At 33.3% G+C, this 17,396-nt stretch overlaps 1 protein-coding gene across 1 annotated transcript; it reads right to left on the minus strand.

The window, feature by feature from the left end:
• Positions 1-1,038: 1,038 nt before the first annotated feature.
• Positions 1,039-17,142, minus strand: LOC149486871 (uncharacterized). Its single transcript, XM_089697072.1, has 5 exons — positions 16,948-17,142; positions 8,608-8,707; positions 7,240-7,425; positions 6,561-6,711; positions 1,039-4,412 (listed from the first exon to the last, which is right to left on the minus strand). The coding sequence occupies exons 2-5, from the start codon at positions 8,686-8,688 to the stop codon at positions 4,318-4,320; spliced, it is 513 nt and encodes a 170-aa protein (XP_089553198.1). The 5' UTR covers positions 8,689-8,707; positions 16,948-17,142; the 3' UTR covers positions 1,039-4,317.
• Between the last annotated feature and the right edge of the window lie 254 nt (positions 17,143-17,396).

A 17,396-nucleotide genomic window follows, 5' to 3' on the forward strand; every position in this document is an offset into this window, starting at 1 on the left:
TGGGTTCAAAAAGTTAACGATTTTCAAGATTGCAACAAGCAAATTTTTATTATTTTCAATTCGTGTATAAATAATTGTTTTTAGTACGTATACGTTAGTCGTTTAAGTCAGAAAATATTTATTTTTACTCAGGTTTAAAAGTAGGATCGCTTTCAAGCATTTTAAAAAAGTCCGTTATTTTTTTTATCACATAATTAAGTGAGTTATTTTTTTTTATTTTAGACAGCATGGAGGAAGACAAAAATAAAAATAGAAAATATAATGAAACAACGCTGACATCCGCAATTCAAAATATTCTGCAGTCAAAAATGAGTCTGTACACTGTTCACACAAACAATTATAATGTCCAATATTATTTTTTTATGGTTCCCCTCTTTTGATAATTTCTCATTGATAAATAAATACATAATTATTACTTTCAATATGTTTATATTTTTATTAATTGTATTTTTTTTTTTTACTTTTGTGTTAAAAAATAATAAATACTCACTTAATTCGGTTACAACAGAATTAGAGAAGTACTATCACCGAATTATGGTGATTGTCACAGAATTAGACAAGTCATCGCGGTTTGATTAAGCTCATTTTACGCTGAGTTAATTCATATGTGTTAAGATTACACTTGCTCCATTTGATAAATAGAAGATTGATTAATGTTCCTATTAAAAATAAAAATAAAATTTATAAAGTTTAACCTGTTTTTTTTTTCATATTCTGTTTTGTCACAGAATTAGATGAGTTGACTATACCTATCTTAATTAATACAATGAAGCCCTATTTTTAATGAACCGCAATTAAAATAAGTTAAACTTGACATATCTATACTATTATAAAGCTGAAGAGTTTGTTTGTTTGAACGCGCTAATCTCAGGAACCGATTTGAAAAATTATTTCGGTGTTAGATAGCCCATTTATCGAGGAAGGCTTATAGGCTATATATCATCACGCTAAGACCAACAGGAGCGTAGCCACGCGGGTGAAACCGTGGAGCGCAGCTAGTATTGTAATACAAAGGCAAAGGACAAATAAAACAAAATGTAAGCAACATGTAAATAGCACATTTATTCGATTCCTAATAAATACCTATGAGATTACTGATTAAAATATAACATCATATATTTTAAAATTATGCCTTTTCAACTGTACTATGTTATTTTTGAACATTATAAAGGCGGAACTGTGTGAAAAAATAAATTTTGTAGGTTTTAACAATATTTTCATAATGATTTCGTGTTTGATTTGAGTCATAGAAAAGTAAAATAAAATAAATATCTTAAGTAATTCTTTTACAATATTTTGGATGGATGGTATAAAAATCCTTGTGCATAACATTATGAATATGTCGCAGACATCTGGTTGAATCTGTTATTTGATTGAATGACGACAGTTAATTGAATGACTAAAGGACAATTAATCGTCAGGTAATCGCCATCGTCTTCTTGTGGACAAAGTAAATTTTCAGCAACTTTCGTCATTCAATGAACGCGCTAGTCATTCAACAATATGCCGAGCGTTATATCTGTTCTGTTCAAAGGGCTATATTATAATCCGCTATTTTAACGTTAAGTGACGCTCGTTAAATCAACGGCCTAGTCATTCAATTGAATGTCGTCATTCAATGAACGCGCTAGTCATTCAATCAAATAGCATATTCAACCAGTTAACGGCGACATATACAACTTGTACTTATTTAATCTTAAAATTATGTGATGACTTTAATATTATAATATGACACCAAAAGCATTTATAGAACTAAGAACAAAGTATACTGTTCAGTAAATATGTAAAAATCATAAGATATAAAAAATTACATTTAACAGTATTATTTCATTATCCATTACATGGACATGAGTTAAATAAAAAATCCTTAATAATAAAACAAGATAATAATAATTTGCATTGTTCATGTATCGATTACTATAGATTATTACTAGAAAATAGAAATAGTAATAAAAAATTAGGATAAGTCAAAAATTCGAAGTATGTATCGATTACTACTAGGAAGAGTAATTTAAGATTAGGAAAACTCAAAAATTCGAAAATTTAGTAATTCATAGTACTTAAATAAAATTATTTACTATACTTATTCGTCAAATTTATTGTATAGTTCTTTCATATATTTGTGTATATAAATGCATCCGCGTATTTGTCTGAATAAGGCCTCTAGAATATTCCAAATAATTATTTATAATGCTATTTTATATAAGAACACTTGAAAATATATCGGTAGGAACATTTTTTATATTTATTTTATTAAGCTATTGCATAGCTTCTATCGCGGGCCTTGAGCGCGGAGACCGAATCGAGAAATTCCGTAACGTAAAAACCTCACGCTCCCCACGGGGACGGCGCGGAGGTGCGGCTTGAAGGCATAGCATGCAATAGCTTTACCGCGGCAGTCCCCAAGTGACACACGTCTTTTTTTTAATATTCTATCATATTATTAAGGCTTTACGAAGGCATAGTTTACACACTGTAGTTAAATACAGGATAAGCATTATATGGCTCGGTTAGTTTTTGGATGGGTTACCATTAAGTTCGGTAGAAGTGAAATTTGAAAAGATTTCAGGAAACTTACGTCTTATAGTTTATTTTAGCAAAGTTTCAGACCTACCTATTACCTATTTAAAATGTAAAACTATGTTTTTTATGAAAAAAAATAGTAAGAAATAATGTAATAAAATTTTAGGCATATAAAGGCCACTATATTTCTATTCAAGCACATCTACGAGTATATATATTTTAATTTATTTATTTTCAGTTATTTTTTTTTCCTTACGTCAAATATATCTAGGCTTTCTAGATATAAAATAACAGGATGTTTTAGTAATTGCACTTTTTGGAATTGGACGACATATGAAATATATTTTTTTTAGAAAATCATTGACTTTGTAAAGATAAGAATAATTTTATCTTTTTCCATGCATTTAAAATGTATTCCGTTATATGTACTATCTATTGTCTTTTTATGATCCTTGCTATTCAACATTTTAGTTAAGTAATTACAATTTGTGGCAAATCTCTACTTTATAATAAAAAAGCCCTAAATTCCTTTAAATATATTTCAATAAATTGCATAAGGCATACAGTATAATTTTATCAAAAAGAGATTCATAAAGAATGACCCTTTTTGGCACTTACGATTTGGGCAAAAAACAGTAACAGTACAATATTTTAAACAATATTAGTCTTATCTCAAAACAATTTAAACACAGTCTAACTTTAAACCAGGGATCTGTCACTTTAACAGTTGTCTATGTGAAATACGACAAAACCAGATTAAAGAGAACCCGCGCTTAAAATTAAACCCTGTCTAAAGATTTTTGTGGTAAGACAGTTTATGTTTTATATAACATAAAGATTTCTACATAAAATGGCACGCTTATTTATTTGTAGAACTTAAAAATAACACTTTTTTTATCCATTTTTGGAAGATAAAATCTGTATCTATAAATATTTGAATTATGAAGTTTTCTATATTTGTCCGTGTATTTACTATAAAATTATATTTTGTACTGTATATAGATGGGAAAGCATGTCATAATGAAAATTTTTGTTTTTCGTTATTTTTGAAAAGTATGAATGGTATATTTTCTGTATAAAGAGTTGCTTGAAATAAAATAAAAACTTTAAATATTTGTACGTACTTTTCAAGTTAATGCAATATTTATAGCAAATATAAGTACCATTTGTACAATTATCTTATAAAAAAACATCAAAATAGTGCCGCAAATCACTTATTAAATACACTTAATAAAGTATAATAACCAACTAAGAATAGGAACGTGAATAACCTTAATATATATCCTACTTGTCAAATGTCATTTAAAAATGGCAATTTACTTACAAATCCTTTTTATTTTAATAATCGTTTATTTCATTTTGTCTTTACTCTTTACAGTGCATTTACATCAAACGAACATAGAGCTAGTGCTACAGCAAGAGCATTCTTTCATTATCTTTTAGTGTAAACGAAAACTCGTATTCAGTGTTGTTCAGTATTAGAACATTGCATAGAATTTTCGAACGCACTAAGAACAACGAAAGAATGCTCTACGCCTGTTTACACTAAAAGAACTTGACATAGTGGGGTTAGAATGAGCATTCGCTCGTTTGATGTAAATGCATCATTACATAAAATAGAAACTTTCTTGTTTGTTAATCCGATTTTTAAAACCACAATCGCCATTTTGTGACGTCACAAGTGTAATGACGTCACAAGATGGCGCTGAATCGCTCCTATTCTTAGTTGAATCGCATAGTCTAACTTAGATAAGAACTAAACTTAGTGACTTAGACGTAACTTAAGCAGTAAATCTAGAAATCAGTCTTGTGTGGACCTTGCATGTCTTCGGAGCTCTTCAGCATCAGGTAGTAGCTGTTCACGCAGAGGATACAGTACGCTAATACTCCTGAAATTTTAATTAAATAGATATTAGTTTAAGCTATTGTATTTATTTATTTATTTAATTATTTATTGCACACACAAAAGAAATAGAAACACATAAAGTACAGATAAGAGGAAAATAATGTGTACAAACGGTGGCCTTATCGCTAGGTAGCGATCTCTTCCAGGCCGTATTGTATTTAATTACTACTATTGTATTTAACAACTACCTTATGCCCGCAGATTCGCCCGCATATAAAATGAAATTCTCTATGACATATTCCACCCCGGTAAAAAGTAACCTATGTCACTCTCTTGACAAACATAGTTTTAATATTTATAATTATATGTACATAGTTAAGCTTTCTCGAGACATAAAAATCATATTCCATTAAATCGCTCCGTTGCGAGACAAACAAACAGACTTTCACATATTAATATTAGTAAGTGTTGTATAATAGTAGATATGACAAAATAAATATGTTAAAAATCTATCCTTTGAATGACACAGTTGAACGGAACAGACAAACAGAATTAATTTCGCATTTTTTTATAACATATGTATGAAAGGGAGAAAGATTAAGTAAATAGAATTTTATATCTAGAACAGCTACACCATGTTTGAGAAATATGTAGAGATAAACTACGATAACATGGCGCGCCCCTCCAAAATTCAAAACGTTTGAAAGTATTTGTGAAAGTATTTACAATGCACCACCAAGATTCACAACGCATGTGTGCGTAATGAGACGGCCGTCAAACAAAAACAAATCCACGGATTTGTTGCTCGACTAGTCACGCTCTAATCGCTCATTATTATTAGTAATGGCGCTGCACTGACGTATTCTATGAAAACGACACGTGCGTTGTCTTGGGCGCTCGGCAACTTATGATTAGTTGACCAACAAATCTGGTAATAAGTGAGATATTACGAGTACTGATTGCAAAAGAACTATGAATTAATTTTATTGTGTTCAAATACTGAAATGTAATATTTTTATTATTTACTCTATATCTTGCATGTTTAATGTTTTCAATAAAATGAAATCTTTATTATGTATTTATAACACATTTATTTTTAGTGACTAGTTAAGACATCAAAATCATTTACAAAAATACGTAATCATCATTTATTTTTTATTATAAGAAAGTTTATAATATTATGTTACGAGCCAAGTGATAACAAAGGCATTATTCATACTGCCTGGGCATTAATAATAATATCCTCATTAATCACTTGGCCCACAACATTAAGGCCTCCCCCACATTGGGCGTAGGCCGAGCGTACGCGTTTCCCGAGCGTGCTGCCGGCGTCGGCGCGGCGCGGACGTCGCGTCAGCGCGCCGTCTGTGGGGCGCGGGCGTCGCGCCATCGAACGCTATGCAAGCGCTGCGCAAGCGCCGCGCCGACGCGACGTCGCGTCTAAAGCACTCGGCCGCCCGCGCCGTGCCCCTAGCACTCATTGCCTTGTGACTGACTGAGATGCTAGCGGGCGCGGGAGGGGAATGTGTGCGGGGGGCACGGGCGGCCGAACGCCCATGGAACGCGACGTAAGCGCGGCGTCTGCGCGGCGTTCACGCAGCGCCCGCGCGGCGTTGGACAACGCGTAGCCCGCGCCCCACAGACGGCGCGCTGACGCGACGTCCGCGCCGCGCCGACGCCGGCAGCACGCTCAGGAAACGCATACGCTCGGCCTACGCCCAATGTGGGGGAGGCCTAATAATGAACTAAATTGATATGTTTTTGTATTATTTCAATAGCTGTGTAACTCTTGTATTTTTTATTTTTGCCTAACGGATCTTAGTCGTCCTGCTACTAAAGACGAATACGTACAACTACATACAAACTCCTTCGTAAGAATGTCACTACACACATTGAAACAGTAATTTGGAGGGGCGCGCCATGTTATCGTAGTTTATCTTTATCTCAGAAATATGCATCATGTCTGTTGAGAGTCCATGAACCCATACAATTTTTAATGTGGCTCAATTATGCTATAGAATACACATAATTGAACACACTGAGACAAATACATAGTAATATAATCAACTTGCATCATGTTACATAGCACCTTGGAATTAAGATTAGGATTGTTCATTAATTATCTAATATGGTGATGTATTTTTATATATGTATTATAATTAAACTTAAACTAAAACTAAATCAAACTCACCAAAGAAAACCAATCCCTGCAAAAAGGCGAGGAATATATCCGAACCCGATACAGTGAAACCAAATGTCATGGCCGCTATCACATAGATTAGTGAAGCGCAGTACAGAGCCAGCATCAGCCATACCCAAATACGGAGGGCTCGGGTGTTTCTCTGGAAATTATAATAATAAGTTATTTAATTGTAAGAACAGTTAAATTATATACTGGTTATTTAACAGAAACTAAGGGATCAAATGGAAATAAATCTAGATAGACTCGAGTTACTCTTAAAAAGTTGTAAATGATAACTTTAAAAACTTTATGGAATGCAATAGAATTTAATTTGGCAATAGATGGCGTTGTTTGAAACGTGAGTTGGAACTTAGAATGGAGTTCCAAGGTGTCCTTTTTCAATTCGATATTGTACCAAGTTGTCTCTGACTTTTAATTTGTCTTCCTATAGTAGTTGAGTCTATGTTATTTTTTCTTCTTATATAGTACTAGCTGTGCCCTGCGGTTTCACCCGCTTTGCTCTGCTCCTGTTGGTCTTAGGGTGATGATATATAGCCTATAACCTTCCTCGATAAATGGGCTATATAACACCGAAATAATTTTTCAAATCGGACCAGTAGTTCCCGAGATTAGCGTGTTCAAACAAACAAACTCTTCAGCTTTATAATATTAGTATAGATTATTATACCTTAAACACCGCATAGAGCAGTGTAGCAGCGAGCAGCACGTGCAGCACGGTGAACACGGCCACGGCGCACGTGATCGCGTACCACGTGGTGTACAGGCGGTCGCCCGCGTCCTCCACCGTGCCCACGTACTGACGGAACGCTTCCGCGTACACCGCGCATAATACCATCAGACTGAACGATATTATCTGGAGGAATAATATTCTTCATTGTAGGTACACAAGCATGGAATCAGGAATCGAAGGAGGTACACTTTAGGTACACTGGCATGGAAGACAGCTTGTGACATTATGTACAGACGATACGACTTATTTGCGATCTTATGGCGATATCTCCAAAAACCAGAAAGCAAATGAAAAGGAATCGATAGTCAATTGAGCAGAAATAAAATTTCACATAAATATTTTAGACTGCTAGTATTGTAATTCATGTTTTTGTTGAGATCATTCATTTTGATAAAAAGAAATGAAAACACTAATTTCAAATTTGACAGATAGTGTGGCGCCAAATATTCTAATGTCACAAATTTTATACAAATGTCAACTTGACAAGTTAAACAAAGTTTGTATTGAAATGTTAGCTGTATACGTATCGATAAATTCGCGCATTTTTTAATCTAAATATAAATTATCTAAGTATAGAATTGCGAATAGCGAAAATATTTTACAAGCGCGATTCAGATAAATATGTGTCACACAATGTGTGTAAATGTAGTAGGTACACACTTCCTCCAAAGAATAAATTTGATAATATGAATAGATCTTCCTAATTTAAATTTATAATATGCAAAAATAAACAATACACTAGCTCGCATCAGCTACTTTATACAGTACTTGGAACAACTGACCCGTATATTAAAATATTTCATACGCCCATACGTCAAATTTTATTGCTAACTAGCGGTCCGCCCCAGCATCGCCCGTGGTACAAGTTGACTTTTTTGTCCATAATAACCATCTTCGTACGTCAAGGAATAGGTATTATAAAAAAAAGAATTATCGAAATCGGTTCAGCCGTTCTCGAGTTTTGCGCTTACCATTGGGCATTTCATTTTTATTATATAGATTTTTTATAGAATCTAAAATAAAAATGCCGGCGAACCACATCAATCTACCCTCAGGGTCTCAAACACGAATGTAAATAAGGTCGGCCTGTTTGCGAACATAATGTTATTAATGACATTGGATCAGACCGACAACGTCGCAAAAAATTACGAGTGTACGTTTGGCAACGTCGCGCACAATGCGGCAGTCGATATTGTGAATTCAGAAAAAGTGTGTTCTGTATAGATTACAATTTATGTATAATTAGTGTTTTGAGTAATTGACTGTCTTATAAAAATTAAAACAAAAGAATTTCATCACACTTACCAAATGCACAAATCCAATCAATTTCGATCCAGCCTCTAGTCCCATGCACCAGCAGAACGATGTAATGTGCGGAACCGCCATCTCCTTACCCTCTTGACACCTGAAAACAAAATATAATAAAAATATAGGTATAATATATTTTGTCAGGTTAACCCCAATATGATGAAACTTTTTATTGTTGTAATAAGCATGGTGTGGTCTGTGGAATAGTTATAGAAATCTAGTGCCTTGTTATTTAGATTTCTAATTTATAATAGACACATTTTAATAATTTGCGACCGAGCTCTATGGCGTGCCTTAGGAGAGGCCTATCTCCAACAGTTTACGGAAAAAGGCTGAAGAGAGAGAGAGAGAGAGAGAGAATAATTTGCGTATTTGCCATCAAGTGCCCTAATTCAATTTATAGCAATGGAATTATTATTAGCTAATAGTTCTCTGGAATTTGATTCCAAAATTATCTGTCTGATTGGAAGGTCGTTTGCAAATCACTCTATAGTTATTTAGATTCGGAAGATTTTTATAAGTATTTACGTCTCCAAGCATATTCCTACAGCTACCTATCGCTACATTCCTAGCTAAATGAATGTTTAAAAATATATAAATCCCTTTTTTAAACTGATTGTTATTTTAGAAAAGGAATGTAGAATCTATCAAATATCAATATTGTACACTAGCTGTATCTAATGAGCAAAAAATAAAAAAAGATCCTCTGTGCCAAGCACACGTGTCAAAAGTGAAACTTGACAAGTTGGCAAGTTTGAAATTCCATGACGTGACGGCATTGTCATGACCCGACCTTGAAATTTTACTCTTAACGCGCCTAAAGAAGTTTCACTTCAAAAGTGGTAACTTTAGCCTATTGTCCTATTCTCTATAAATAATGTCCTATAAGTACTTACATACAAACACAAAATAATAATAGCTTTATAATATTACCACAGATGCGTAATTAAAACATTAAACATACGCAGATCACTATTAACCGGATGACAATCGAGATAATGAAAGCCATCAAGGCAATAACAATACCTATTCCATTGTGATATTATCATTTATCACATACCACAGCCCACAGGAAGGCAAACGGACAAACGCGTCACCTAAAGTGAAGCGACGCATGGCACCGTCACCAAAACATCCTCAACTGATGACGTTGTAACCACAAGTGACAAGACGATTAAGACGAATTACTGAATAGCATAGAAAACAAGGGAAAAACGTAACAATAAACATAATGTTTCGAATTGAACCTTACAGCATTTTTTAGTAACGTCATTTTTAGGAATATCTCACGACCCTCCATCTTTTTATTGTATAGATTTGTAGGAATGGTCATTAAAACAATTAAATACACATTAAATTTTTCAATAACTAACCTAGTATCTACGAAATATGAACGTAAACGTATCATTATAAATACCTAATTAAAACCATTAAAATTAACTTAGTAGTTATTAGTTAAACACAGATAGAGAGCTCAAGAAAAACAATGTTTAAAATCCATAAGCTCTTTAAAATTAACACAATAATACATGATATTTTGGGAGTTATTATCTATTTATATTGTTTTAAATTAGGATTTAAATCAGTTAAAATGTACTCACGGCACATCACCCTCGGTCCTCATGATGCGATCGAATGGTTATAGATAGCTCAACTATTATCCTAGACTTCTTTTTGTTACTGACCAGTTCAACGGTTAACTAGATCCGTTAAGTAGAGGCTTAAGTTACGAAAGACCAACGGACAAGCGGACTAAATTCTATTTAAAATAAGGATTTAGTTATGAAAACATAAATAGAATTGGTGGAAAAAAAACATTTATAGCAAGCTTTCTCTGATTAAAATAACAAAAATACTTGCATTATTAAATCCTTAATTTTCCCTGAGTAAGTACTCTGTTTAATTGGAAGGGAAACCTTATCTATACTTAATATTATAAAGCTGAAGAGTTTGTTTGTTTGTTTGTTTGAACGCGCTAATCTCGGGAACCACTGGTCCGATTTGAAAAATTCTTTCGGTGTTCGATAGCTCATTTATCCGAGGAAGGCTATAGGCTATATATTATCACGCTAAGATCAACAGAAGAGAAGCCATGGGGGTGAAATCGCGCGGAGCAGCTAGTCACAGATAAGGAAAATGTAATCCCCGCATTTTACGAATTTTACGATTGAATATTTAATGACTAAAGAACTTTAGTATTGTGTGTATAGATATTAAATAATGAAGCATATATAGAAGGTACTTTTGGTTAAAGATAAGCTAATAGCTGGGTAAATCTCTATAATAGCCAATTATAATGTCATTTAGTATCAAGATTGTATGCATTGTATCATTTGTATGTAATATGTTCTTTAGTAATGATACGTATGTTGTCTAAATTTTATACTAAAGATCTTCAAGTAGAATGTAGATTCACGATAAACTGCATACCAAAGACTTATTTTAACTTAACAAGAAAAACAAAATATTTAAAAGCTACCTATTGTAATTTGTCGAACCGTAATCTACTTTTAGTGAAGCTTATGAGTTATGACACTACAATTATTAATTTATTAAAAAGGTATATCAAGTTACAACCTAAGTCAAGCACTCTTCTAGTGTTAATCTATAATAATCTACCGTTTTAAGAGGATTCAAGAAAAATCTTCTCTATAATAATCTAGTCTATATAACTTTCTCTATAAACTGTAAATTAAAACGCGCTTAACTTGCACCACAAATATACATCCCAGACGAAACAATCAAGGATAACCTGTCATACTAGAGTACTGGGTCTGATTATCTCTATATATATAAAACAGTCAGGTTTGTAACAAAACTTATAACTGGAGATCTGCTGGACCAATTTTTATGGTTTTTGATTCGTTGCATTTGTCTCCGTCCCGAATATCTATCTATCTTATAGTTTAGACCTCGGTACAGTGGTTGACGGGTGAGCGTAACACCAAGGGGTCCTGGGTTCGATTCCCGGTGGAGACGAAGAAAAAAAAAATGTCTCGGTCTGGTAGGACATAGAAGGCTGATCACCTACTTGCCCCTAAAGAAAATCGATCAGTGAAACAGATGTATAATGCATCTGCCCCTTACCTAGGGCATGCAGAACCGAGTCCGGTTCCAAGTTTCTGAAACCCGGTTCCAAATCGAGCTCAGAACCGGGTAGAACCGGGTTACCCGGTTCTTTTATAATACCTCGGAAAAAAAACGAAATTAAACAAAAGTAACTATAAAAGTACCTGATAGGCCTTTTATTTTACGCGGCTTGTGTCTTGTTTTATTAAATTAATAAAGAAACAAAATTTCAATACTTCTCTTTATTTATCAGTCTTATAAAAGTACCTTGTTATCATAATTTTTACATATCTATAATAAATCTGTAGAAGGGTCAATTCTGTACATTAAAAATATTGAAAAAATAAATAGCAGGTGTTACTGGATAGATACCAAACCCAAATATGTGATTAAAAAAATTTTGGTCTGTCTGTCTGTCTGTATATGCTGACATCACGGGAAAACTAACGGTTCGATTTCGATAAAACTTGGTATAATTATACTTTATTATCCTGGGCCTAAAATAGGATACTTTTTATCCTGGAAAAATACGTGGAAGAAAAATAAATCTAAATTTTTCAGTTTTATCCATACACGTTGTTCTGTAGAACTGCGAACACACGTTGCGTTACCCGCAGTGGATTCTTTTTTTTTATAAAATGTCATTGTCAGAGTTACTCAATATGGAGAAATAAACCATCCACGCGAAGACGGATATCCGCGCGGACGGAGTCGCGGGCGGAAGCTATAAGTATCACATTATAAACTTAAACCTTATTCATTAAGGGGGCGCATAAAGCAAAATAACCAATCTTCTATTAGATGATGCGTGTAATATGCAAGACCAAATCTAAAAAATAAAATATATATCAAACTAGATGATATGTTCAACGATTCTGTTTAATCAAAAACATAAAATATTAAAATTTACTCGATAAAAAAAAATCACCAAGTTAGCTCTAATTTTCACACTTTTACGTTTTCTACTTGACATGGTAATACTTATTATGATTTTTTTTTCATAAACAATTATATTAAAACATTTGCAAGATATTTGTCAGAGCATTTTGTGTAATTACTTTTAGTTTTGGTTTTATCTGCGATAAACCACTTTTGGCGCTCTTTTTTTCTCGAGATAAACGTTTGATTTTGTCACGATAAAAGTGGTTTATCGCAGATAAAACCAAAACTAAAAGTAATTACACAAAATGCTCTGACAAATATCTTGCAAATGTTTTAATATAATTGTTTATGAAAAACAAGATTATTATTAAAAAAACAAAATACCCGACTGCACACTAAATAAAGGGAAATTTAGAAAAAATATTATTATGTCTTTATCCCGTGGGACTTTTAGGATAAAATGTATCCTATGACACTCCCGTAATCAAGACAAATCTAACGATACCTCATACATCAAAACCCATCAAGCCGTTTAGGCTACAGGTGGTCACAAAGGAAAAGACATACATACATACTTACATACACTCGAAAAACATTACCCTCCTTCTTTGGCAGTCGGGTAAAAAATCATAATAAGTATTACCATGTCAAGTAGAAAACGTAAAAGTGTGAAAATTAGAGCTAACTTGGTGATTTTTTTTTATCGAGTCAATTTTAATATTTTATGTTTTTGATTAAACAGAATCGTTGAACATATCATCTAGTTTGATATATATTTTATTTTTTAGATTTGGTCTTGCATATTACACGTATCATCCAAAAGAAGATTGGTTATTTTGCTTTATGCGCCCCCTTAACTGCAAACTGTAAAGCAAAAAACCGGCCAAGTGCGAGTCGGACTCGCGCTCCGAGGGCTCCGAACAAACCTATTTTTTATAATGTTGTAACTTTAAAATTTATGTTTCTAGCAATTTTTCCTTTATCTGTGATATAAAACGTTACTTTTACGAAATTTAAAGGCTCTGTGTTCATGAGAAGTACCCTGTAGGTTTTGAGTCCAATGCGAATGTCGAAATTTGCAAAAATTTTCAGCATTTACGGCGGTATCTTTTGATGCGTTGGCTTGTGAGTTTGACTTTTTCACAGCATCAAGGGACCGAAGACTTGAGTATTCGATATAAATTTCAGTTTGATACCAAAAACAAAAACATGACTGGATCATTATATGAAACAGTAAAATCAACAGCTTTTCAAATTCACGACAAATCTAATAAAAATATTTCAGTAGCCTAATTTTTGTCATTTTCGAAGCCTAATTTTTTTTGGTAATACACCCCGTAGGAAAATTATAGCATCTAAGGTTAGACAACCAATCAGAGCCACGCTTGACACGAAAATTCGCGATGCACGTGAGTCTGACGTTGCCAGATATAATAAATTTGTTAAAATAATGCAGCAAAATATAAATAATACTTCATATTTTAATATTTTGGTCGGAACCGGGAGAACCGGGTTTCATACTATTCAAACCCGGTTCTCAAGATCATCAAAAAACCCGGGTTTACCCGGGTTTTTCGGAACCGGGTAAACCCGGGTGCATGCCCTACCCTTACCCCACTAGGGGACATGGGACTTCACTTTTTATAGTTTAGATTCCGAAGCGATTTTCGGATAAAGAAATAGATAATAAGGAGCAACTATAACATAGAAATCAGAAACCAGAAACCGCCAAGACTTAGAACGAAACCATAATTTTGCAGGGACTCAAGACTTAAGAGCGATAGTTGTCTTTTCTTGTGTGCAATATTAGGCCAATATCTAAAGGTTTGTAGTTACAAGGACCTCGAATATGTACGTATATGGATTATGGATACTTTAAGAGGTACACTGCAACACTATACTATTAAATAATAATTTAATCTATTTATTTCTAAATAAATGTAAGTCGTAAGCTGTTTAAAAATCTTACCGTGCACATCTCAATAGCAGACATGAATCTTAACAACCATACTGAATATGAATACAAAAGTTCAATTCCATTGTTTCACACAATTGAACAGTAGGTATGTAGACCACGTAAGCGGTGGAGGTATAAGGCCTGGCTGTTAACCCCTGCCGCCGAAGGTGAACAGTGGCCACCGTTGGGTTTTAGTGGGTATGGCTTCTCGCGAGTCCCACATACCCCCTCACGCAGAAAAACTGCAGAGGGGGATGCGTAAATGCATTTCCCAACGTAAAAAAAAAGGTATGTAGAATAAAAAAAATGTGTACCTAGAAGATGAAGCTTGGCATGCTTTGAGTTCACACTATGAAGCTTGAAGTACCTAGTATATGAGACGCTTTTTATAGCAAACTAGCTGTGCCGCGCGGTTTCATCCGTGGACGGAACCTCAGAGGCAAGTATTTCTACATATTAATAAGTATCAACACTGCCAACTACAATCATAGTCCGTTGAGTGATTTTTGGGTGAAACCGTTAAAAACATTAATCATACACTTTCCCATTCATAGTATTAGTTCAGTGTATAGAAACTGATAGTATTAGGTAGGTAGGTATATTACTATTGATAGTAATCTGTGCTATTAGAATATAGACACGAAATTAATCACTACATTATTGGCAGAAAAACCACACCCTCACAGCAGTCTATCGTTTCGTACATTCTTTTAATGAATGGCCTCAATATCGGCGCCATAATGATGAGTCTATACGTACTACGGTATCGAAGGCTATTCCCTCTTCCATTTATGCCCACTTTTATTTCCGCGTCAGAAACTAATTTAAATCGGATTATATGTACAGAGGTCTATATAAAAAAATTGTAGTGTTGCAAAATACATTCAATGCCGGCGCTGGATTATTTATAGTTTTCATTATTTGATTGTAATGAATTAAAATTAACAAATGGAAATAAGTAATTACAACAATATGTTATCTCAATTGCTTTAATTTACAGTACACTATTCAAGGTTGTAGTATCCCAGACATTAAACAAAATTAGCCAATATTTCTTTAAAAATAAGCTCTATATAACATAGCTACGGATATGTTTGGTAAAAGTAATAGTAGGATTTGGCCATTTTCATAGCATAATTAATATAATAAATGCGAAACTACCTACTTAATATTATAAATGCAAAAATTTGGGAGGGTGGATATTTGTTACTCTTTCACACAAAAACTACTGAACTACAATAAAATGTTCTATGTAGGTAGCTGAAGACCCAAAATACGACATAGGCTTTTTATCCCAGAAATCCCACTGGAATGGGAACTGTTAAGAACTAATTATAAACTTGAGAAGGTTTAACTTTTCCAATAATTTAGCTGTTACCAGCTAAATTATTGGAAAAGTTCTATCACCAAGCTGGCTCAATATTGCAAGATATGAATAAAATAAATAAAGAAATACAATAAAATCAATATTGCAGCAAAAAATGTTACATAAAACATCAAAAAAGCGTCCCACATTGTTATATTGTATAGAGTTTACACTATAATTCATTCATTTATTCAAGTAACCAGGACTCATTTTGTTAGTAACAATTAATAACTTAAAAATTATGACTGCTAGAAATGCACTCCACCACTACAAACCTATCAAGGAAGCAGACAGTTTGCAGCAGTGGTTTACATATCAGCAGTCGAGCCGACTCGCTATACAGCACATGATTACATTGGGGCTGTCCCGCACACGGCGCACCAGGGATGTGCATCTCTTTCGCATCTACTATGTTACTAATAACGATGTGGCTCGATAATAAATTTGTGTACAAAGGAATAATTTATCATAGATTTCCCGTTAGTTACAACAGTGTTTGACTAGTGGAAAATCTTTATCTTTGCAATTATTAGTTCACCAAATAATTTTATTTATTTGTTACATCTCTACTTCCTTCATCCTAATAGGAAATCATTTAAATATGCCTGTTATATAATTATATAGAGATATTGATAACATCTGGCAAATGACAGTTCATTTATCTTGGCAAGTGTGTGACCTTCCATCTTCATAAAATTAATTGTTTCATGTTTGTATGAGAATAAGGAGATAAGATTACAGTATGAGATATTATAAAATAACACAGCAATAGTCTTTAATATTGCACTTGCAAACTAAAATACGTACTTATTGATTCCTTAAAAATAGGCACGTCGTGATTGTCTTTTGTTAATTAATCGAAATAATTAATTTGCAAGGTGAATTTACATAATTATAAGTAAATTATTTTCGATAAAAATATTAAGAACATAGTTAGTTCATACATTAAGGAACTGAAGAAAAATAGTTATTGCAATGTGTAATAAATCTTTTTAATATTCTGTTTACCTATACAAATTTTGATGTTTATGTTTTTTATTGAGGTTAAACAATAATTACTTACCGCGTTAGTAAAATCCTCGAACAATAAAATCTCTTGACTGGCAAAACACCAAAAATTGAAGGAATAAGTTATAAATTACTCCCTGGCACAATCACTATTATTTCACTAATTATGAAGTAAATACATTGAAAATATAAAAACAGACACAGACACTCGTTTTCGGACGAGATGTGAGTACAATACTGATTGAAAACGAGATGGCACACACAAATTGTATACGGAGTGAGAGAGATAAAGATAGTAGTCGATATTTTACAACGTCAAGTCGACGTCATGTGACGTCACTTTCGTCTGGGTTGGGTTTTTCGAAAGTGCTAAGCGCGATTATTCAATTTAAATTCTAAAAGCATAGGTAAAACCTAGGTAGGCTCAGTAAAAACCACTGCACACGTGTACGTTCAAATAGGTACAGAGTTCTATTAAAATACATATTATGGAGTTGTATCAAA

The sequence above is a fragment of the Colias philodice genome, chromosome 7 (genome assembly GCF_061535455.1).
Source record: "Colias philodice isolate Cphi_HAF_F1 chromosome 7, ilColPhil1 Martin Lab GWU primary, whole genome shotgun sequence".
Classification (NCBI taxonomy): domain Eukaryota; kingdom Metazoa; phylum Arthropoda; class Insecta; order Lepidoptera; family Pieridae; genus Colias; species Colias philodice.